Raw genomic sequence first — 18413 nt, 5'->3', positions numbered from 1 at the left:
TTAATTAAAGTTCTTTGTTAATGATATTCGTCTCAATTTAATTATAAAACAAGTAAAATATTTGTAGAAGTAGATCGGCGACCGACCAACTAGTCAACGTGTTAATCCTATCGTCTTCTAAATTTATTTTTCCCAATCTTTTCCTCCAGTTTCGCAATCGGTGCATTTGTCTGAAAATTCAACAGCTCGATACAAAAGTTCACTCGCTTTCAAACGGATCCCGAAAGAGGATTGGTGCTCCCCGTCGGCGGGAGTTCGACTTTCAGCTGTACGAGTGCGCTGGCGAAGGTTCTGCACTTCGGACGGGACAAGTTGTACACCTTGTGCACCAGTGGAGCCGCTATCGCGGTTCGAGACGCGTCGTTTCTTGCGTGGCTCTTTGCGAGATCATGACATCACGTTTCTCGACCTATTTTTTTTCTTTTTTTTTTTCCTCTTTACAGACAGTAGTGTAAGTCGCGCGTGTGATAATTGCTAAACGTAATCGGACGTGGCTGGATTGTTCGAAAGGTAAATCAACTGGCGCGAGGTGTGATCGTGCGTAGATTTCGAGGCGGAGGAGTAGCTTCTTTCTACTCGACTGCCTTCCATACTGCTACATAGCTGCTACTGGTTACCACGAGATCGTTTCGTCCGGATGCTTTTTCCTCTTTCTCTCTCTCTCTCTCTTTCTCTCTCTTTCGAGCAAATCGTCAAGGCTCCCCCCAGTGATTTACAGTGATTTAAAAATCAGGATGAAGGATTCCTGATTCTCGCTGTGAAAGTGTTCGAATGTGTACTCTATTAGCTTCGAAAACTGTGTGTAATACGTGCGTACCGTCTACTTTTCTATCAATAACGCTTATCCCTTTGCTCGTGACCAAACGTTTATCCTCGAATATTCGCAGCATCCTCATTCGTCGAAGACAAGAAAGATAATTCTCGCCTTGAAACGTCACGGCCGATAATGCGAATAAATATGTACCTCGAAAAGATAGGTTTGGACAATTGTCAAAAGAAAATTTGTTAAAGATCTTCATTTTCGTTCTCTCTTACTCAACTTTGTTCTTTTTTTTTTTTTTATTAATATTCTCTGCTTAGTGTCGTGCATGCTTTCAATTGTAAATAAAATTAAAGCAAATAATATTTCATTAGTATCGGACTCTTAAATAATTTCGAACGAATGATTTTTACAAAGTACTCGGATCTCGTAAATAAACAAAAGTTTAAAAATGGCGCGTGAAGGCGGGAAACACACGAACGTTTGAAATTTTGTTGAGCGGCTGGAGGGGGGAGGGGGTTCAAGTTTTCGGCCTGCCGGTTGTCGGATCATGTGAATCATCGTGCGAAGACGTAGAAACACACGGGCGCGAGAAGTACCGTTTCTCAAAACGGTCGCGAGCGAGCGCGCGATGATAATTTGCAACGTAAACGTTCCCATACAGTTAGTTTCAGGTCAGTTACGAGTTTCATCGTCGACGCTCATCACGGAGAAAATGCGAGATTTATAGTACGGAAATATTTTTATGCTCGTGCGCAGCGTTAACGATATCGAGGTCGATTCGTTCTTCGCTCTACTCGCGGGGAACGAGTAGAAAACGAGAACAAAGCAATCCCTGTCGCAACTTTTTAGATTCAGCCTTACCGTTCGAATTAAATAAACATCATCCTCGATTTCTATAGATTATTCTTCTCAATCCTTTCAGTTTATATATATAACCCGTAGTACTAGGAATTGTGACTTCGAAATTTGAAAGAAAAAAAACAAATTGAATTTTCGATATTAATTCTTCAAACTGAAGATTGATAAATACAAATTGTATATGTAATGCTTTCAATGTTTTACAGTTGACGCAATGTAACATTATCTTATTTATAACTGCTGAGAACTAATATAATATCGAGAACTAATATAATATAGAAGAAAATCGTAAAACAAGAGATTGACCCTTTGAGTTATAACATTGAGTTACACACGTGGGCATGGTTTCGATTTGAAAGAAAAAGCCAATTGCTGGCAAATGTGAAATGAAATTTCATTGTACACTCTCGCATGCGAGTCGATATTCAGACAAATGGGAGGATACTTTTCAGCATTCACACGCTGGAACGCGTAAGAAGGAAAGACGATGAAACTCGTAAAAAAAAAGCATATATCTTCATTCACAGGTTTGAAACGCGCGACACGAAAAGGACAGGGAGAGCCGGAACCAAAATCGAATCTCGTGATCTCTTACTTAATGAAAAGGAACAAGAGCGGATCATTCCTGTCGCTTTCTCTCCGAGCTTTGTTACCGTGAAAAAGCTCTTTTCAACATTATGTCCCGAATGGTCTCCGTTCGAGAGAGCGTGCTTCGTGACCGAATATCCGAAGAATAGTGAAACAACAGGTGTCTACACGTTCTACGCGCCAAGTTGAGCGATAACGGGAATGAAAGTAACATTCTGTTCTATCGTCAGTGGATTACGATACTCGGACAATTGGAGAATCAGTTGAAACACAAGTTCGTTTCCTTTCTACGAAATTTGGTCGTCCGGTAGAAGACCAAAAGCAAGAAGAATTCTTAATCAAAGTGTGTGCACGTTCGAGTCGGAACACGTTCCGGGGAGAAAATAAAAGACATCTAGGGGGATCGGTATCGAAACACAAGTTAGAAGAGGACAAAGGCGTACGGAGTCGTGAGTTTTTTAGATACTGTCGGAGAGCGTCGCGAGCGGTGGGAAAAAAAGCACAGCACGAATGGAGAACGAAAGGCAAGCGAGGACACGAATAATTGAAGTTGAAAGCCAGGAGAGACGGGAAAGATGTCTGTAAAGCAAAGGCAACGGTAAAAACATAAAAGAACGCGTTTAAAATCCGTGCTAGTGTGTAGGATTGCTGGATTGCGAGGGGTTGGTGGGAAAAATTGATGGAGATGGTAGTGGTAGTGATAGAGAAGCGCGAAACACAGCTACGCGTACTAGTATGAAAAGCATAAAGGAGAAGCGGTAAATAGAGGATGAAAGAAAAAAAGAGAGTAGGATGAATGGAAAGAGAAATACGTAGTGTTCGAGTAGAGAAGAGTACTCGATCGAAACAGAGGAAAGAGAAAGGTGTATACAGTGAGAAAAAAAGGCACGTGGTGTTGTATGTGGTGGTAAGCGAGAACGAGGCGGGAACGTGGATGGAAAAAAAAGTAAGAAAAATAGGAACAGAAAGAAGAGAAGCGTGAACGGCGAAGTTTCGGATTAAAGTGTATGGGATAGTGAAGGAAGGTTGAAGAAGAAGAAAGAAGAAAGGAAGGCGCGTTACATCCTGGAGTTCGATGTTCAGAGTCGTACGATGGCCGGGGCTCTGTCCGAGAATGCCCCGAGGCCTGTCAGTGTCGTCGCGGTAGGCGGTGCAACCGTTGACAATGCGAGGAGTAACCAGATCAACAGACCGCAGGTACTTAACGTTATTCCTCGAGTTATGTACATATTTAACGTTATGCTCAAATGACTTTTTAATCCTTTCACGATCTTTCACTTGAGCATTCAAATTACGCGGAATTATTTCATTTGAAGTTCTTTATTTAAATGTCACTTATACTAATCGTTTATAATATTGTGTAAGGTAAAAGTTATCCATATATATATATATATACACACACATTCATAATTTTGAAAGTACTTATTGTACCACATCAATGCACCATTATGAAAGTATCGAATAACTCATTCCCAACAATTTATTAGCAGCCAGATTTTAAATTTGAAAGTGAAGAACAATCAAGATTTCTTTTCTTCTGCACGCAAGTGAAATTCTGGCTATAGAGGATTAAAGTTCCAATTTTCGTGATCTTTTTTTAAGTTGAATGTTTTACTAATATTCGTTATTTCCTTCGGTATATACACATATTTTCACTACGTTGAATATCCATTTCATGTGCCCGAGGAAGACACATGTTGCTGCTTTGGCAATGAGAATGTTCGTAAACAATTCAATAGAATTCTCGGCGCCAATACGTCTCGAAGGTTGGACAAGGATAGTTTCATTATTCTTTTCCAAGGAAGGCGACGAAAGAATAACACGGCGTTAATTTTTTCAGCGGAACAAACTTATTGTAGAAAAGATCATTGTAATAGTCACATTTTAGATCTAAAGTTTTATTCCAGTTTGTATGTGTATAGCATAGTATATTACTTGTATATAGTTTCAGAGCTAAAGTTTTATTTCAATTTGTATGTATATATGTATGTATTAAGTATTATTATATTATATAAATTGTGTAATGTAATATAATAATATTTAATAGATTGGTAAATAACACGTGTTGTAAAATGCAATATAATGATTATAAAAGTATACATTGAGAACTTTTATAACTTATTGAACTATATTATATTAATACTATAATACGTATTGTCAATAGTTGACATGATTTAAAGGCGTTTAAAAGGAAAATTGTTTCATGGGAAGTATCAGAATTGTATCATATTAGCTATAATGGCTATGTAGTAGATTAAATTAAAATTGCTCGCTTAAACGAAAATGAGTATAAGAATGAAAGACACATGATTGAAGTATAATTCCTAAAAATACGTCGACTCGGGAAATCGAAACCGAATAATTACAGTTACGAGTACGGTTATGGTTGCGGTTACGGTTACGGTTTTCAATACGCCAAACACGTCGTTTTGTTTCATCCAATTCAATTAGAGAAAGTACAAAGACTGATCAAATTAAAGAGAGTATAACGCATGACTATCGGCAAGAATTCGTAACTTGATATAACCTTCTTCGCGAAGTATTTCATTATTATAGAGAAATATCCATGACCAAAATTGAGGTTATGATTTTTTTCAATTATTACATACAAATATTATATATATAAATATATATATATATATTTTGTAACCACTAAAGGTTCGCAATCTGTTTTCTCTCTCGTTAGGCTTTTTATTTATGAATACTTCCTCCTCTAATAAACTTTTCCCATCCCTCAAAAATATTTGTTTTTTTAAATTTTCTTAGGTTAGCTAAATAATCAAACGACTTAAATCAATCTAATGACATTTGTAGGCTTTTATTTTTGATTTTACAATTTATTTCAATTTTAACAGTCTAACATAAGATCAAAATAAATAAGAACAGCATTAAAACAGCATAAGTCTTTTTTTGTGAATCAAAGCTCTATAACTTTGTTTTTGTATTATTATTTTAACTCCATTTTTGGTGTTTTCCGCCATTACCAATATTACTTTCACGTACTCCAGGTTGGGAACCGCTGCATTATACGAACAAAGTATTAAAAAATTTACAAAGAAAGAACTATGAAAATAAAAAGAGTTTGTGTCAGATGTCTTGATATTTACGTAGATGTATATGTATTTAAAAACTAGCGCGTTTCTTGTTAATGCACGCTGCAAGAGAAAACGATGATCTAGCTAACGATGTTTCAACAACCCGACCTCGAACGTACATATTCGAAGGAGAATTTATGCAACGTTTCAAACACCAGTTCGCCATTAGGTTCAGGAATGCAATTAATTATTCGTATTCTACGAATGCAGGCTAAGGAGTTTTTTTTATGCAATCGAGTATCGTAACCTGAATTACAAATTAATCTGAAGGAAAATGATATTGGTTCAGAAAGAGCGAATGTAACTATTACATGTATGACATAAAGGTGAAATGTATTCTCGTATTGTACGTAGCCTCGGTAAAAAGGATACAACGATGTTTAGGTTAGGTAACTGAAGGGTTTGAACATTGTAGATTCCAGTTGATTTAACCATAATTAGAGTCGTATGTATGCCGGACGCAGTACAAGCACGTTTATTACTCTGAATGGACTATAAGTGAAAACGTCTTGAATTTCAGGTTACGAACGTCGTTTGTAAATTGATATCTAAAGTTTGCATTGTTGTCTCACGCAACAATGTCACATTCAAATTGCTCTTTGCAATTCTACCAAACGTACAACTCAAACTAGACTCTGCATTCCATCTAATTCGATTCCTTTCATTGTCAGTTTTAATTTTCAGTCAATTTATTTACCCAACCTAAAACTAACCTATCTTGGACATTTTTTCGTTTCTCGCGAACTTCGTCGAAAAAAAAAACACATTGTACAAATTCTCGACATAGTTGAATCTCTTATTTAAATCGTTGCCCAAACCCAATAGTTTGCGAGATATTTCGCGAAATATGCCGTAATATTCCATTCCTCGACTTCCAATAATACGAACGATTGTGCCGATACATATCGAATATTTCTTCGTATATATTACTTTCCATTGCAGTATTATTGCGATCTCGACTATAAATTCCGCCTTGTTCCCTTGTTAATCGCATGTTTTTGTTTTTTTTTTTTTTTCATTCGCGCGGCGCTTATCACCGAAACGTGTATTTATCCAAATTACACCGTCGTTCGAGTTTAAACTTGACGTGTCGAAGTCGGGTCACGTGGTAGGTCCAGTTTTCCGCTTACAGTGGCGCCATTTCTTCAGGAAAAAAAAAAGAAGAACCACGATCTCATTACTCTCATTTAATTGCACGCACTTCGCATAACCATAAAATTCAAGATAGAAAACTTTATTGAGTAATAAATAAGCAATTTATTCGGAGAACAATAAACAACTCGTAATAACCAGTTAATTTATCTGTCTGAGTTAAAATGTTAGTGGATTAATCTTGCTCCGTTCTTTTTTTCATTTCTGACTTATGTTTTCATAGAATTCTACATTTCTATATTTGTTGTACTTATATTTTTTATCTTGCGTTTTCGTATATTTTCGTAAAATAAAAGACACGCCACTCAACTTAACCTAAACCTAACCTCAACTTACATTTCTTGTTAATACGCGTGACTTTTAGCTTTCTTGGAACATGATAAATCCTATTTGTTTGCTAAACCGAATGTAGGATTGAACTGTATCAAAGTTGGTAATAAAATAAATAGTTAATTCTGTCTAATAACATCACTCTGCATATCGTGTTTAAAAGGTTAAATGCGAGTGATTACGTAGCAAGCAATAAGGAACGGAAATCACGAAATCGTGATTAGAATGGGAGAGAACGCGCGAAAGTGCAGTTGGATATAGAATAGCAAAAGAAACAATTTCGAGTTCACCTCGCCTGTCACAAACGGGCAGAATGCCCGTATTATGTACACGGTGAAAATTCAGATTATTATCGTGTATTTCACACGGTCAATCGCGTTTTCCTTCTAATTAGTAGAGAAAAATGGATAATAGACCTGAAAATCTCTGTTCTTTTTCTTTTTTTTTTTCGTCTTCTCTTCCAGTAGAAAGTGACATTAAACAAGTTACAAAATGAACCGTAGAAATATAATGTATCATTTATAAGTACGAACAGTAATTAGTGTAGTTTTATTTCACTAAATGGATATTTATATATTTTAAATTGGAAATTTCATGTATTTTCATATACACACAATATACATTACGTGGAATATTCCTCGCGTTTTTAAATTTCACCATTCACAGTATATAATTACAGTTGTAATTGATGACTGCTTCCGCCATCGTTAATTACAACGTTCCTTCATTTTTAATTCAGCTCTGAATAATTACTTACATTTTCGATAAATTAAATTAATTCGTATGTACGTATAATATGAAAACATTTCTGCTAAATTTTCTAAAGTGAAACTACCATGAAAATTCTGAAAGTGAAGCTCGAATGATAGGAAAATGATGATCAATATTTTATATTTACAATTGAGGAGTAAAATTCGTGATACGTGTACGTGTAAAAGAGTTGAATTTTTCTGCGAAACTCGCAGGAATCGCGGGACAATGCTCGGTCTTTCACTTCAACGGAGGCGCAAACGGAACTCCCACTGCAAAGTGGTCCAGAGGCGCTGGAGGACCTCGACGGTGTTCGCAGTGCTCGTCGAAGAGAGAGGCGATTGCGGAGGCAACATCGTCGAGCCTTGAGATCATGCTCGATGCCACCATCTTATCCTGGAACATCGGCGGGATGTCAGGCTTCTTCCACAGCGCCGGGTGTACCGCTGGTCACTCCCACCAGGGGATTTCTGCATCTTCCACCGCCTCATCTGGGTCTCAGGGGCCTTAGTCTTGGACTACCGTTTCCGGTCTCTACCAGCGTGTCTGCTTTTGGCCGGTAAATACACCGAGTATATTTGCATAAATATATGACCGCTCATAGTCAACGTTAAATGAAGGACGCTTGTGCAAATTCATACAAGTTTAATACGATTATATGACGAATACTTTAATTCATAATATATTTAATAAAATTAACTTTTTTCTAGGTCAGGCATAAATAAAAATAAGCGAAATAAAAATTTGCGAACGGCCACAAAGTATTTCAACGAAGCACGTTTCTTACTGTGTTGTTAAAAAATAAATCTGAACAGAATTGCAAGTAGCGTTCGTGAATGATAATGAAAGTATTTATGACTAAAGATTGAGTGTTTAGACCAGAAAATGTTAAGAGTAATTGATATCGACCATAAGTTAAAAATAGATCAGTACAATAAGTAGAAACTTATCAGTAATCTATGAAGGGTTAAATGAACTCAACCAAAGATTATTCTTGTGTATTATTCTTAAAGATATTATCTTGTGTATTATACGTGCATTGTATGCATTTTATGCAAGTGCTCGTAATATATAATTTTGTAGAAACAACATAATATTTAGAGAACGGATTTCAGCTGTTTTGAAAGCAATCAGATTTTTGTATTATATATTAGTGGAACAGATAATGGATGGTCTACCGCCATTCGCGAATTCCTTTTGTACTTGCTTTTGTATAATGTACAATGAATCTCTGCGTAAACGCTTCTCGTATATGGCTTTGTGCACTCTGCTGTTCCATTACGAACGTTTCTTTTTGAAACGTTTTCAAGTATGTTCTTCGGTACTTGTCGCACCGAGCCTGATGCCGTTTTTACACTCGTACGGATTTTATAACGTTCCTTTGAACTGTGGATGTTCGTTCAACCTGTGCATTAAATCACATGTTGTAATCATCCTCAAGTTGTAAAGAATCATAAAAATATACTTTTTACTTTTGCAACTAAATCTTTTGTACGCATTATATCATATAGAACTAGACGATGTACACAGTCTGTCTAAAAAATAATACATTTCATTTAATAACGTTGCGTAAATGCTGTCTGCCAATTATGTGAATTCAGATATTACAAAATTATATTATAAAATTCTGAGTTCTTAAGATTTGTTCTATTTGTGGTTCCACATTATTTCTATATTTATAGATTTTACAAACTTGTTTTGATTTTTGTGCAATATTGAGATTACAAATATGTAAATTCCAGCATAGTAGCTGCCACTGTACTTTTATGTTCATTTGATGAATGAACTCAAACTATTAAAGCAAGTAAAAATAAATGTGCACAATTATTTGTAGAAGGCTTATTCTCAAAAGCTTTGTCTATGCTGAGTATTGCAATCCGAATTTGTAAATCCGTAGTTTCTATAGAGCTTTGGCTTCTTTATAGTTTAATGGTATTTATAGTTTATCATTTAGCTACATTTAGTTTTACTTCTCTATATTTATGTCGTGTTTTTCGTTTTTTTTTCGCACGAGTCTTATCGACATCCGCTAAATATATCACTAGTATCGTGGAATTATCCTACCAAACCAGATTGGATTCGATTCATGGCAATCAAGACATTCAGGTCCCACGATAGGATTAACCAGTTCTTACGACTGAAACTGAAAGAGTAACAGTTTAGATTTTAAAATTTATTGCTTTCACTGTCGTTCGTAATTTTTGACACTTAAGTTTTCAGAATTAGCAATAAAATCAACGCATCTAACCGGTTGAGCAAGACAACCTGTGTAACCTGTACTATAACTTCTGTAATATTAGATTGCTATAGTATTATATTGAGTTCTCTATATTACATTAGATATTAATATAATATAGAGAATATAATAGAGTAATAATATAATATAGAGAATATAATAGAGTAATAATATAATATAGAGAATATAATAGAGTAATAATATAATACAGAGAATATAATAGAGTAATAATATAATATAGAGAATATAATAGAGTAATAATATAATATAATATAGAGTAATAATATAATATAGAGATTATAACATTTTCAAGATTAGAATATACAAGATTCAATCACTGTCAGTATGATACATAAAAATTAGACACTATAGATCAGAGAGACAGAGATTTTTCAACTGAACGAAACAGTATTTCTGTTTTTCGCGCTTATACAGTAAATCCCATATTGAATACACAGTATCTTGCTTTCAGTTTCCAAGATTTTTTAGCAGTTTTGTTAACTGTTACGTGTTCAACGTGACACAACGTGTTTGAAAATTACGTCTGGAAAAACAAGAATATGCTTCTCCATTGTAGTATCCCCTGTACGTACTGTGGGTAATGTCTGACGCTCATAAGAAATCACTCCTTAAGTCGAGCATAGTAGAGAATCGACAAGCGTGTCGAGCGACTTGCCATCTTACCAGGAGTACGTGTCAGTGGGTCATTCCAACGGTTGGTTCTTGTCTTGCAGGGACGCAGTACCGAAGCAGTGTTGTGGCCTCGGTTCCCCTCCTGTGCGTTGGTCCATACTGGGTGTCGGCGTGGTGGGCCTGGTGTGCGCGGGTGCTGGTGCTCTGCTGGGGGCCCTCAGGGCTTCTGGCCGCGATCACATTGCTGTTGCGCTTCTCATGATCGGTAACAAATCGAATATCTCGCTTGATCAATTTTTACGCTTTTATATCCCTGAAAGATGAGTGAAGTTAAGATAATCCCTTCACGTCAGCAGTGAATTTATACACGTCTATTTTTTTATGCCATCTATGAGATCTGAAGTTTAGATTATTTCAGACAATTTTAAGAATTTGAAAGATTCTTACTTGAGTAAGAATTAAAGAGTAATTTCCGTTGAACATTTAAAACCATTTTGATGGTTCTGGTTATTGTTTTTGGTCATTAATTTCCAGAGGAATACTGGAAACTTTTGTTTCATATTTTTCATACTTTTTGGATATTTGTCGAGTGATTTCTATTGGACGCACACATTAAAATTAGTACAAAGGAAGTAGTATTTTACTCTTTACCTGCTTCAGCTAGTTTTTTTTTTTTTTTTCACAAAGTATGTACATCACCTTTTGGTAGAGAGCTGGTTCAATCAAAGAGAATGTACATACATTACCAGTGCAAAAGTTTAGTACCATTTTACATTCTTTCATTTTACATTCATTTGTATTCTACTTTCGTTTATATACCACTATTATTTTTTAGAGTATATGGTTACGGTTATTTATAATTTTCCGCGGCTGTTTCAATGTTACTTTCAGTGACATGCCTACACCAGTGACATGAAACAAAAACAGAACAAATTGTAACTTGTAAGAAAAATGATAGTACGTATTTTTGTTCTCTTTAATGTCATTGTTACTACACAATTGCTTTATCCGTCCACAGTGTGTTTCGCGTAGTCGTGTCACGCTGGTCTAAACCCGGTGTACAATTCTGAAGAAGGGCATTTGTCTCTCTCTCTCTCTCTCTCTCTCTCTCTCTCTCTCTCTCTCTCTCTCTCTCTCTCTCGGGGAATACACGGTCAAACAGAGGACTCCGGAAATCTTTCATCATTTTCCCAACTGTTATCTTCAAATCTCTTTTCAAATATGAAGATTGAATAGGCGCAGGAACATTTCCCAATAAAAAATATTGTTTACAATAGAGAAAAGTTCTCTTTGGGAATGAAGCGCATAAAAAGAATCGAGTATTATTGTTCCATTACGGAATATTCTCAATGATTTGCATAAGATGTCTGGAAGGAAGTTCATCTCGTGGTAAAAACAAAAGTGAATAGTTTCACGCGTATGATAAAAATGTTTGTTAAGCCGAAATATTGAGCAGTAATATTTGATAAAAGTAACACTCTGAAGTAAAATTTTCATAAGAACATGAAATTCGATGAATAATGATTTACTATAAAAGTATAAAAGAGTATTTCAAATAAAAATTGAATTGCGAAGTTCGTAACAATTAATGTTAATTTCTGTTTAAAGTATGTACGTCGAAAGAGCATTCAGTGAATAGAATTGAATTAATACCTTAGACCTTTCTGATCTCGATGGAACATTTACTGATTATGTCTATTAGAAAATTCGAGCTTTCACTTTAATTTAATCTCTCAAAGACAAACGTTACAAAGCAAATAGCGATACGAATGAAATAAGAGGGAAAAGCAGAGTGAAAAGCACCTTTGTACCAAATGCCGCCAGGTGTGCCAATATCTATAACTATCGCTGTACATCAAACATCCATTAGCTCGAAAAATACTTTAATTTCAATGTGTATTAATTGATCGATAACATTCGAGCAAACAAACTCCCTTCAATACCTCGTATATTTCATATTTTCATCACGAACGGAACTGCACATCTAACGAAATAAATAAATTTCGATGTGAATCGAAATCAAACTCGTTTAACGCTCGGAAAAAAATTAAACACGGAACGAATGATTAGTCAAGGAGGAAAAATGAAAAATAGAAAATGAAAGAATGAAGAAAAGAGAGAAAGAAAGAAAGAAAGAAATACGTTGAAGGGACACTGGGAGGATTGAAGGAAAAGAAGTTATGAAATACGGAGCAGCGGCAGTGAGAAAACCGCAATGGGGCCCGTTGCTCGGCCAGATCGGCCGATCGTGGCGCTATACGAAAGAAGGGAGAACCGTGCTGGCAACTGGTTACTTTCTAAACGTGGGCATGTAACCTGCGACCCGCATAGAATGCCTCTCACAATGGGGAGAACGCGCTAACCTACAGGGATCGTACGCCTACACGTGGAGGGACCGTGAGATTCACGGAACACAAAATTGAGAATTCTCCGGTTGAAACCGATCAACGAACCAACGATCCATTAGGCACCCGTTCGAACATCAAATTTTCGTTGCAATGAGATTTGTAAAAACGTGTCGTTCCATGGCGAGTTCGGTGAAGATTAACTTTTTGGAGAGGAAGGTTCTTGAAACTAATTTTAAAAGCTCTTTTTTTTTCAATCCATAGAAAACCAATTTTTTTAATATGGAGAATATTTTTAGAATAAAAGTTTTTAGAAAGAGCCTTTACATAAAAGTATTTGTTTCCCAATTCGCGGAAAGCCAACGTTCATAGGAAATTAATGAAAATATTTATACCTGTTGCGTATAATTATTTCAAGGAGAAAAGTCCAAACGAGAGTTGTTCAGAGAGAAGAAAATTGTCCATGGAATGTAAATTAGTTCAGGGAGAAAAGAAATGGTTGATGGAAAATCAATTAAAATATTAATATTATAACATGGACAAAGCTAATAAGTTATAATTATTATATACAATTAGTTAAAGAATCCTGTCTGGTATTTCTTTCAATTCTTTTACATGTATTTGAGCTATAATTGAATCTCAGAAGAACGTCAAAATCACGAAAGGCTAGCAATGGATAAAATACAGGCATGATATTTGAATGATTTAACCTGTCCAAAATTTAATATAAAAAGATATTCTGGATATCTCTAGATTTCCCCTTGTGAAAGTGTTGAACCAATTTCACACGATAATGCCCGGGCTATGAAGATAGATTGCTTACTTTCTTCGATTCAATGGCATTAACGAACCGTTAAATCCAATGGGTTTATTAAGTGGATATCGAGTCGTGCTGAATTTTTCGTGTTACGCGCCAACGCAACGACGTTTTCTCGCAACGTAGTGGAACTCGAAACCTGTCGGCTGTTTGCAAGAAGAAACTCGGTGAAGTTTGATAGATCATCGGGAGAATTTCCCAGAAACAAGATAAATATAGCCAACTTCACGCAGCTAATGTAGCTAACTTCAGTATTTATATATATAGCAAACTTCAAGCATTTATACGGATTTTCTTATTTCAAGCGCTTGGCATGCACGCTGTTGTCACATAAATTCTTCGATCGACACGTCGTTAAACTTCTCATACATGTTTTCGGTCATAAATCGATCACGAACGGTGTGACGCGGCGTGTGTGTCTAATTAAAAAAGCAAATGCCTGGAGGCTACGTACGTGAAAAGAAAAGAGAATTTAAAATGCAAATAAACCAAGAGAGGTTACGAGCAGAGCGCGGAACGAAGTCGAGCGGGGCGAAAGAAGATTACAGGATTCGGTTAGGAAATTACAAGGATTAAGAGACGAAAAGAGTGGAGATGTCGGTGGCCGCGAGAGAGAAGCGCGGATGGGTGTGGAATCGCGAAAGCTTGGATCCTCCGAGGAGGATATTTTCTTCAGCTCTCACTATTCTCTCGCGTGCCCCCGGCTCGTGAGAACACGCGACAATGCTTAACGATCGACGTCATCTTTACTCTGCCTGTCCGCTGCATTTCACTCGACTTTTCACTGGTTTATATCACAATTTCGCTAGATCGCTCGTTCTCTTAACGTTCTAACTCGTTTGCGGTTCGAGCCACGTTCATTTTAATCGTACTCGACAAACTAAATTATGCACGTATGATGAGTATTCTATTTTATTTATTTATCATAGTTATAAATAGTTATAAAAAGTTACCAGACTGGGTCTAGGTATGAAATTTGGTAACTGACGTATAGATTTTAAACGCAAGTCGAGAGGAACTGAATTTAACTTAGATAGTAATTAAATTTTCACTGCTAACGTTACTTTGCATTTGAGTGTGCAGTTTAACAAACATTTAACACTCGAAGGGAATTAAACGTATGTTTTGACACGGTGTGTCTCTGTTACAGGTATAGGAGTGGTTCTGGTAACCGTGAGCGCTGTAGCGTGGCGAGTGACCAGTCGAGAAAATTGTGGCAGTTTCTTTGGTTTCACAGGGATCTCGAGCAGGATCCCACCGGCGAGGCCAATTCATCCGTACGCCGCCATGATTTATCCGGAATTCCAATTTAGAACGCCACCGCCGAGTTATCAGGTGACACCCTAAAAATGTCTCTGCACCGGTTTGCACGCGTTCTGATCGATTTCCAACAGATGCTCTCTATATCTCCTCAAATGAGATTTATGTTAACCATTTCTGGTGGCACGTTCAACACCCCATCGTCTATTCGTTTTTCTATTTACATATCAGGAACGAACAGTAAGATCGAATATTTAAAAAGTCTATTGACGATTCTGCAAATTAATTTTTCGTCATAGTAAACGTAGAATATTAATATATACATGACTCTTAACACTTCAACAGTTTAATTATTTCTCTGTAGCATTTAATTTTCACATGAAACTAGTAAATACAAATATTTATGTAATATAAATTCTAATATGTTTATTCTAATATAAATATTTATGTAACTTCAGTCGAGCGTGCAGTACGGCTATTTATTTTAATATAAATGTTTATGCAATTTCAGGCGAGCATGCAAGAGTACAGGCTACGGCTGCTCCTTCTAGATCGACTGCAGCCAACGTCCTCGCCACCGCCGACCTACAGATCGAATGCTGGAAGCATTGTGACCCCCGGCACGACGAGAGAAAGCAGACCGCCGAGCTATTGCGCTAGATCAAACATCGCGTCGAACACGAATGTCACGCCGTCGAAGAAAGACGCGAATCTCGTCAGGATCGTTCAGACGGAATCGGAGCCGGTGATCCTAAGCGGCGATCAAACGCCTCCAGTGGCGGCTGTCGAGGTTCTCGCGCATCTCTGATTCATCCCCATCGTTTTTTTCTGTAATTATCGCTATTTATCGCTATTTAAGACGCTGTTGCAATTCGTTCAAAAGAAGGCGCCGCATCGAACGATTTCGCGAGAGGGAAATCATGTCTGTCGTGTGTGCAATACAATTGTTAGGTTGTTCCATAAGTAACGAGCCTTTTGAAAGACGTTCTTCAATATCAGTTTATTCTTTCTCAAAACATTAGCTTTCAACGATTTCACACATTTTAATGAAACACAGTTAAGTGTTCCCTTCCCTTTTTACGAAGTTGAAGTGCAATTCAGAAATATCGCCAATGCAATGGGAAATTACGAATATTAACATTGCAATATAACTTGTGGAATGATCTGATACGTCATTTGTGTTCATTTGTCGTTCTGTCGATAATAAAGAAGCGTTAGACGCTCTGTAGAGTTGCCAATGGTAGAGCAACGACTTTCTCTAAGAAAGGAGTTGTTTGTTAAAATATTTTGTGTCGCGCGGCTGCTGAAAGAGTCGTGCCATTTGCAGTCGTTGGCAAATTAGCGCTGCCTCCGATCGAAATCGAGTATTAACCATCCTTTTGGACTGCTGCTCGTTCAATATGAGGACAAATAGGGGAAGAGACAGCAGCACTGACGGAAGAAAGAAAGAATAAATATAAATATGGTTCGATCATGACGAAATATTTTTGCAAACGTTGATGAGATTAGATGATATCTAATGTCGAAGGATTTTAAACGATTGTATTATCAGATGAATGTTGTTTCGTTGTAACAAACGTTTTGAAGGGCGCGAGCAATTATATTGCTTTGATGCACGTTACAATGTATTTCGCCCAGAACTATGTGTATTTACGAGAAGATACAGGTTTTTGTTCATTCCGGATGATCAAGAAATTGTAACCATTGTAGAGATGTATTTATCCCGCGCAAGAAAGCCAATATTTCTTGGATTGTCGCTCTGTATATATATATAACGACGTTAAAATTTACTATTACCGTCGTATTTTCGACATTAGATTTGTAAAATACTCGCGTAAAATAGAGACTATGTATATTACGGAAGGATGCGTGAGATGAAACATGTTGATAATTTGTATTCTTAACGTGCCGGTAGAAATTTCGAAGGTCTTCCTCTTGTTACGATTACTCATGCCAGACTTCATGAGAAAGGAAAGTTTGAAGATTCGACGAAGTTATGAATTACTATATAATAGGCTTGTGATGTACTTGGAAATACATATTGTTCAAAGAAATTGCGGGATATTATAAAATGGTTTTGAGGTACATGCAAACTTCGTTAAAATTGTTCGATACACCGTGACGTTTCTGTAATTCGTGTTTTTTCTCGTTTTATCGGATTCTAAAATTGTTTTAACACGTGTATTTTTCAAGTCAGTTCATACAAATAGTAACATTGACGAGAATTTTAAACCTGCATGAATTTATCGAATTACCATGGAACATGGTGTATGAGTGACAAATAAATAAAGTAGCTTTAAAAATAACAGTGCTGCCGCAAGCTTTAACGCCATACGGTAATATTTACTACTCGCTTTATTATTACCGACTTCTGTCGACGACGCATCGATAAAAGTCGAAATGAAAAGAATCTTGTGAGTTGCATACAACAATATATACATATTTTTGTAATTATAATTTGATGGTTGAAAACAAGTATAACGCGCGTTATGATAGTGTCGGTTTTCATATGCAGTAATAAAATTGTTGACCCGTAACACTATAGCTGTTTGCTGTATTTCTCTAAGTGAAAATTGTTTCAATTGTCAATATAATTTCGACTTAAATACCAAAAATTTACATTTACACGTATCGAATATTGTAAAATACAAAAAAGGAATTACGATTTGTTGTTCAAACAATTAATGTCAAAGTATCTATTGATCATTATATTTTATAATTTTAACATATGATTTTTATTTCATTTTTTTTTTTTTTTATTAATGTTAGAAATTTAAAGTTAAAAGTCTCTTCATCATTTTTTATATCTCGTTGATAATATTTTTACATTTGATAATTTGAGCTATTACTTATAGTACGCGATCAATTTTTTATTATATGCATAAAACCGACAGATTTAAAATAGTAGATAGAGTTGTAAGAGTGGTAAATAGAAAGGCAAGAATTTCGAAAGGCGGCCTTAACCAAACTCGCAATGATTCGTGATATGAGAATAGATCAACTAAAAAGTCATCAATTGAATAAGTATATTGTTCCTTGATATTATTGTAGAGCAATTTGTATATATATATATAAATATATATATATATATATATATATATATACGAGAACAAATATATTTATCTGACTTATTTGATCTTCCTCGTGATTCTGTATCTCCATATTTTTTACAAAAGTCGTGAGTTGTGTGTTTGGCGTTCGCGAACGAACGAAACGTTCGGCAGTCATACGTATAAAAATGAATGTTCATTGTGTTTGTAACCCCTTACTAATAAATAATATAAATCACGATTTATCCTCTGTAGATCCGTTGCATATGAAAACAGTACTTTTAAATTCTACTTGTAACAACACTTACACGAGATATTGTAACTAACATATGAAATTTAGTAGCCTACATTAACCATTGTAAATTTGCAGACGTCATCATTAGTTTCGTTGTTTAGAAAATATTATGTGGTAAGGGGTTTTCTCTGAGTTTTTTCAATATGTGTAATTAGAATGAAATATACGTACTGTTGAAAAAGTGCTTTTAATCGATAAAAAGTCAGAAGATGTCGGAGTTATTTCTCGAGACAAAGATTAT

The 18413-nt window shown here is 35.9% G+C and overlaps 1 protein-coding gene across 3 annotated transcripts; it reads left to right on the top strand.

The window, feature by feature from the left end:
* Positions 1–305: 305 nt before the first annotated feature.
* LOC122533861 lies at positions 306–17958 on the top strand. 3 transcript variants are annotated; one of them, XM_043663969.1, is made up of 7 exons: positions 321–510; positions 604–809; positions 2149–3406; positions 7752–8095; positions 10507–10670; positions 14718–14902; positions 15339–17958. In XM_043663969.1, the coding sequence occupies exons 3-7, from the start codon at positions 3302–3304 to the stop codon at positions 15633–15635; spliced, it is 1095 nt and encodes a 364-aa protein (XP_043519904.1). In that variant the 5' UTR covers positions 321–510; positions 604–809; positions 2149–3301; the 3' UTR covers positions 15636–17958. The 3 variants fall into 3 exon arrangements, with proteins under 3 accessions (XP_043519902.1, XP_043519904.1, XP_043519903.1); XM_043663967.1 differs by lacking the exon at positions 604–809 and having other exon boundaries at positions 306–510; XM_043663968.1 differs by lacking the exon at positions 321–510 and having other exon boundaries at positions 517–809.
* Positions 17959–18413: the final 455 nt, after the last annotated feature.

The sequence above is a fragment of the Frieseomelitta varia genome, unplaced genomic scaffold (genome assembly GCF_011392965.1).
Source record: "Frieseomelitta varia isolate USP_RPSP 00005682 unplaced genomic scaffold, Fvar_1.2 scaffold_558, whole genome shotgun sequence".
NCBI lineage: Eukaryota > Metazoa > Arthropoda > Insecta > Hymenoptera > Apidae > Frieseomelitta > Frieseomelitta varia.
This window is presented reverse-complemented; position numbering and strand designations above follow the sequence as displayed.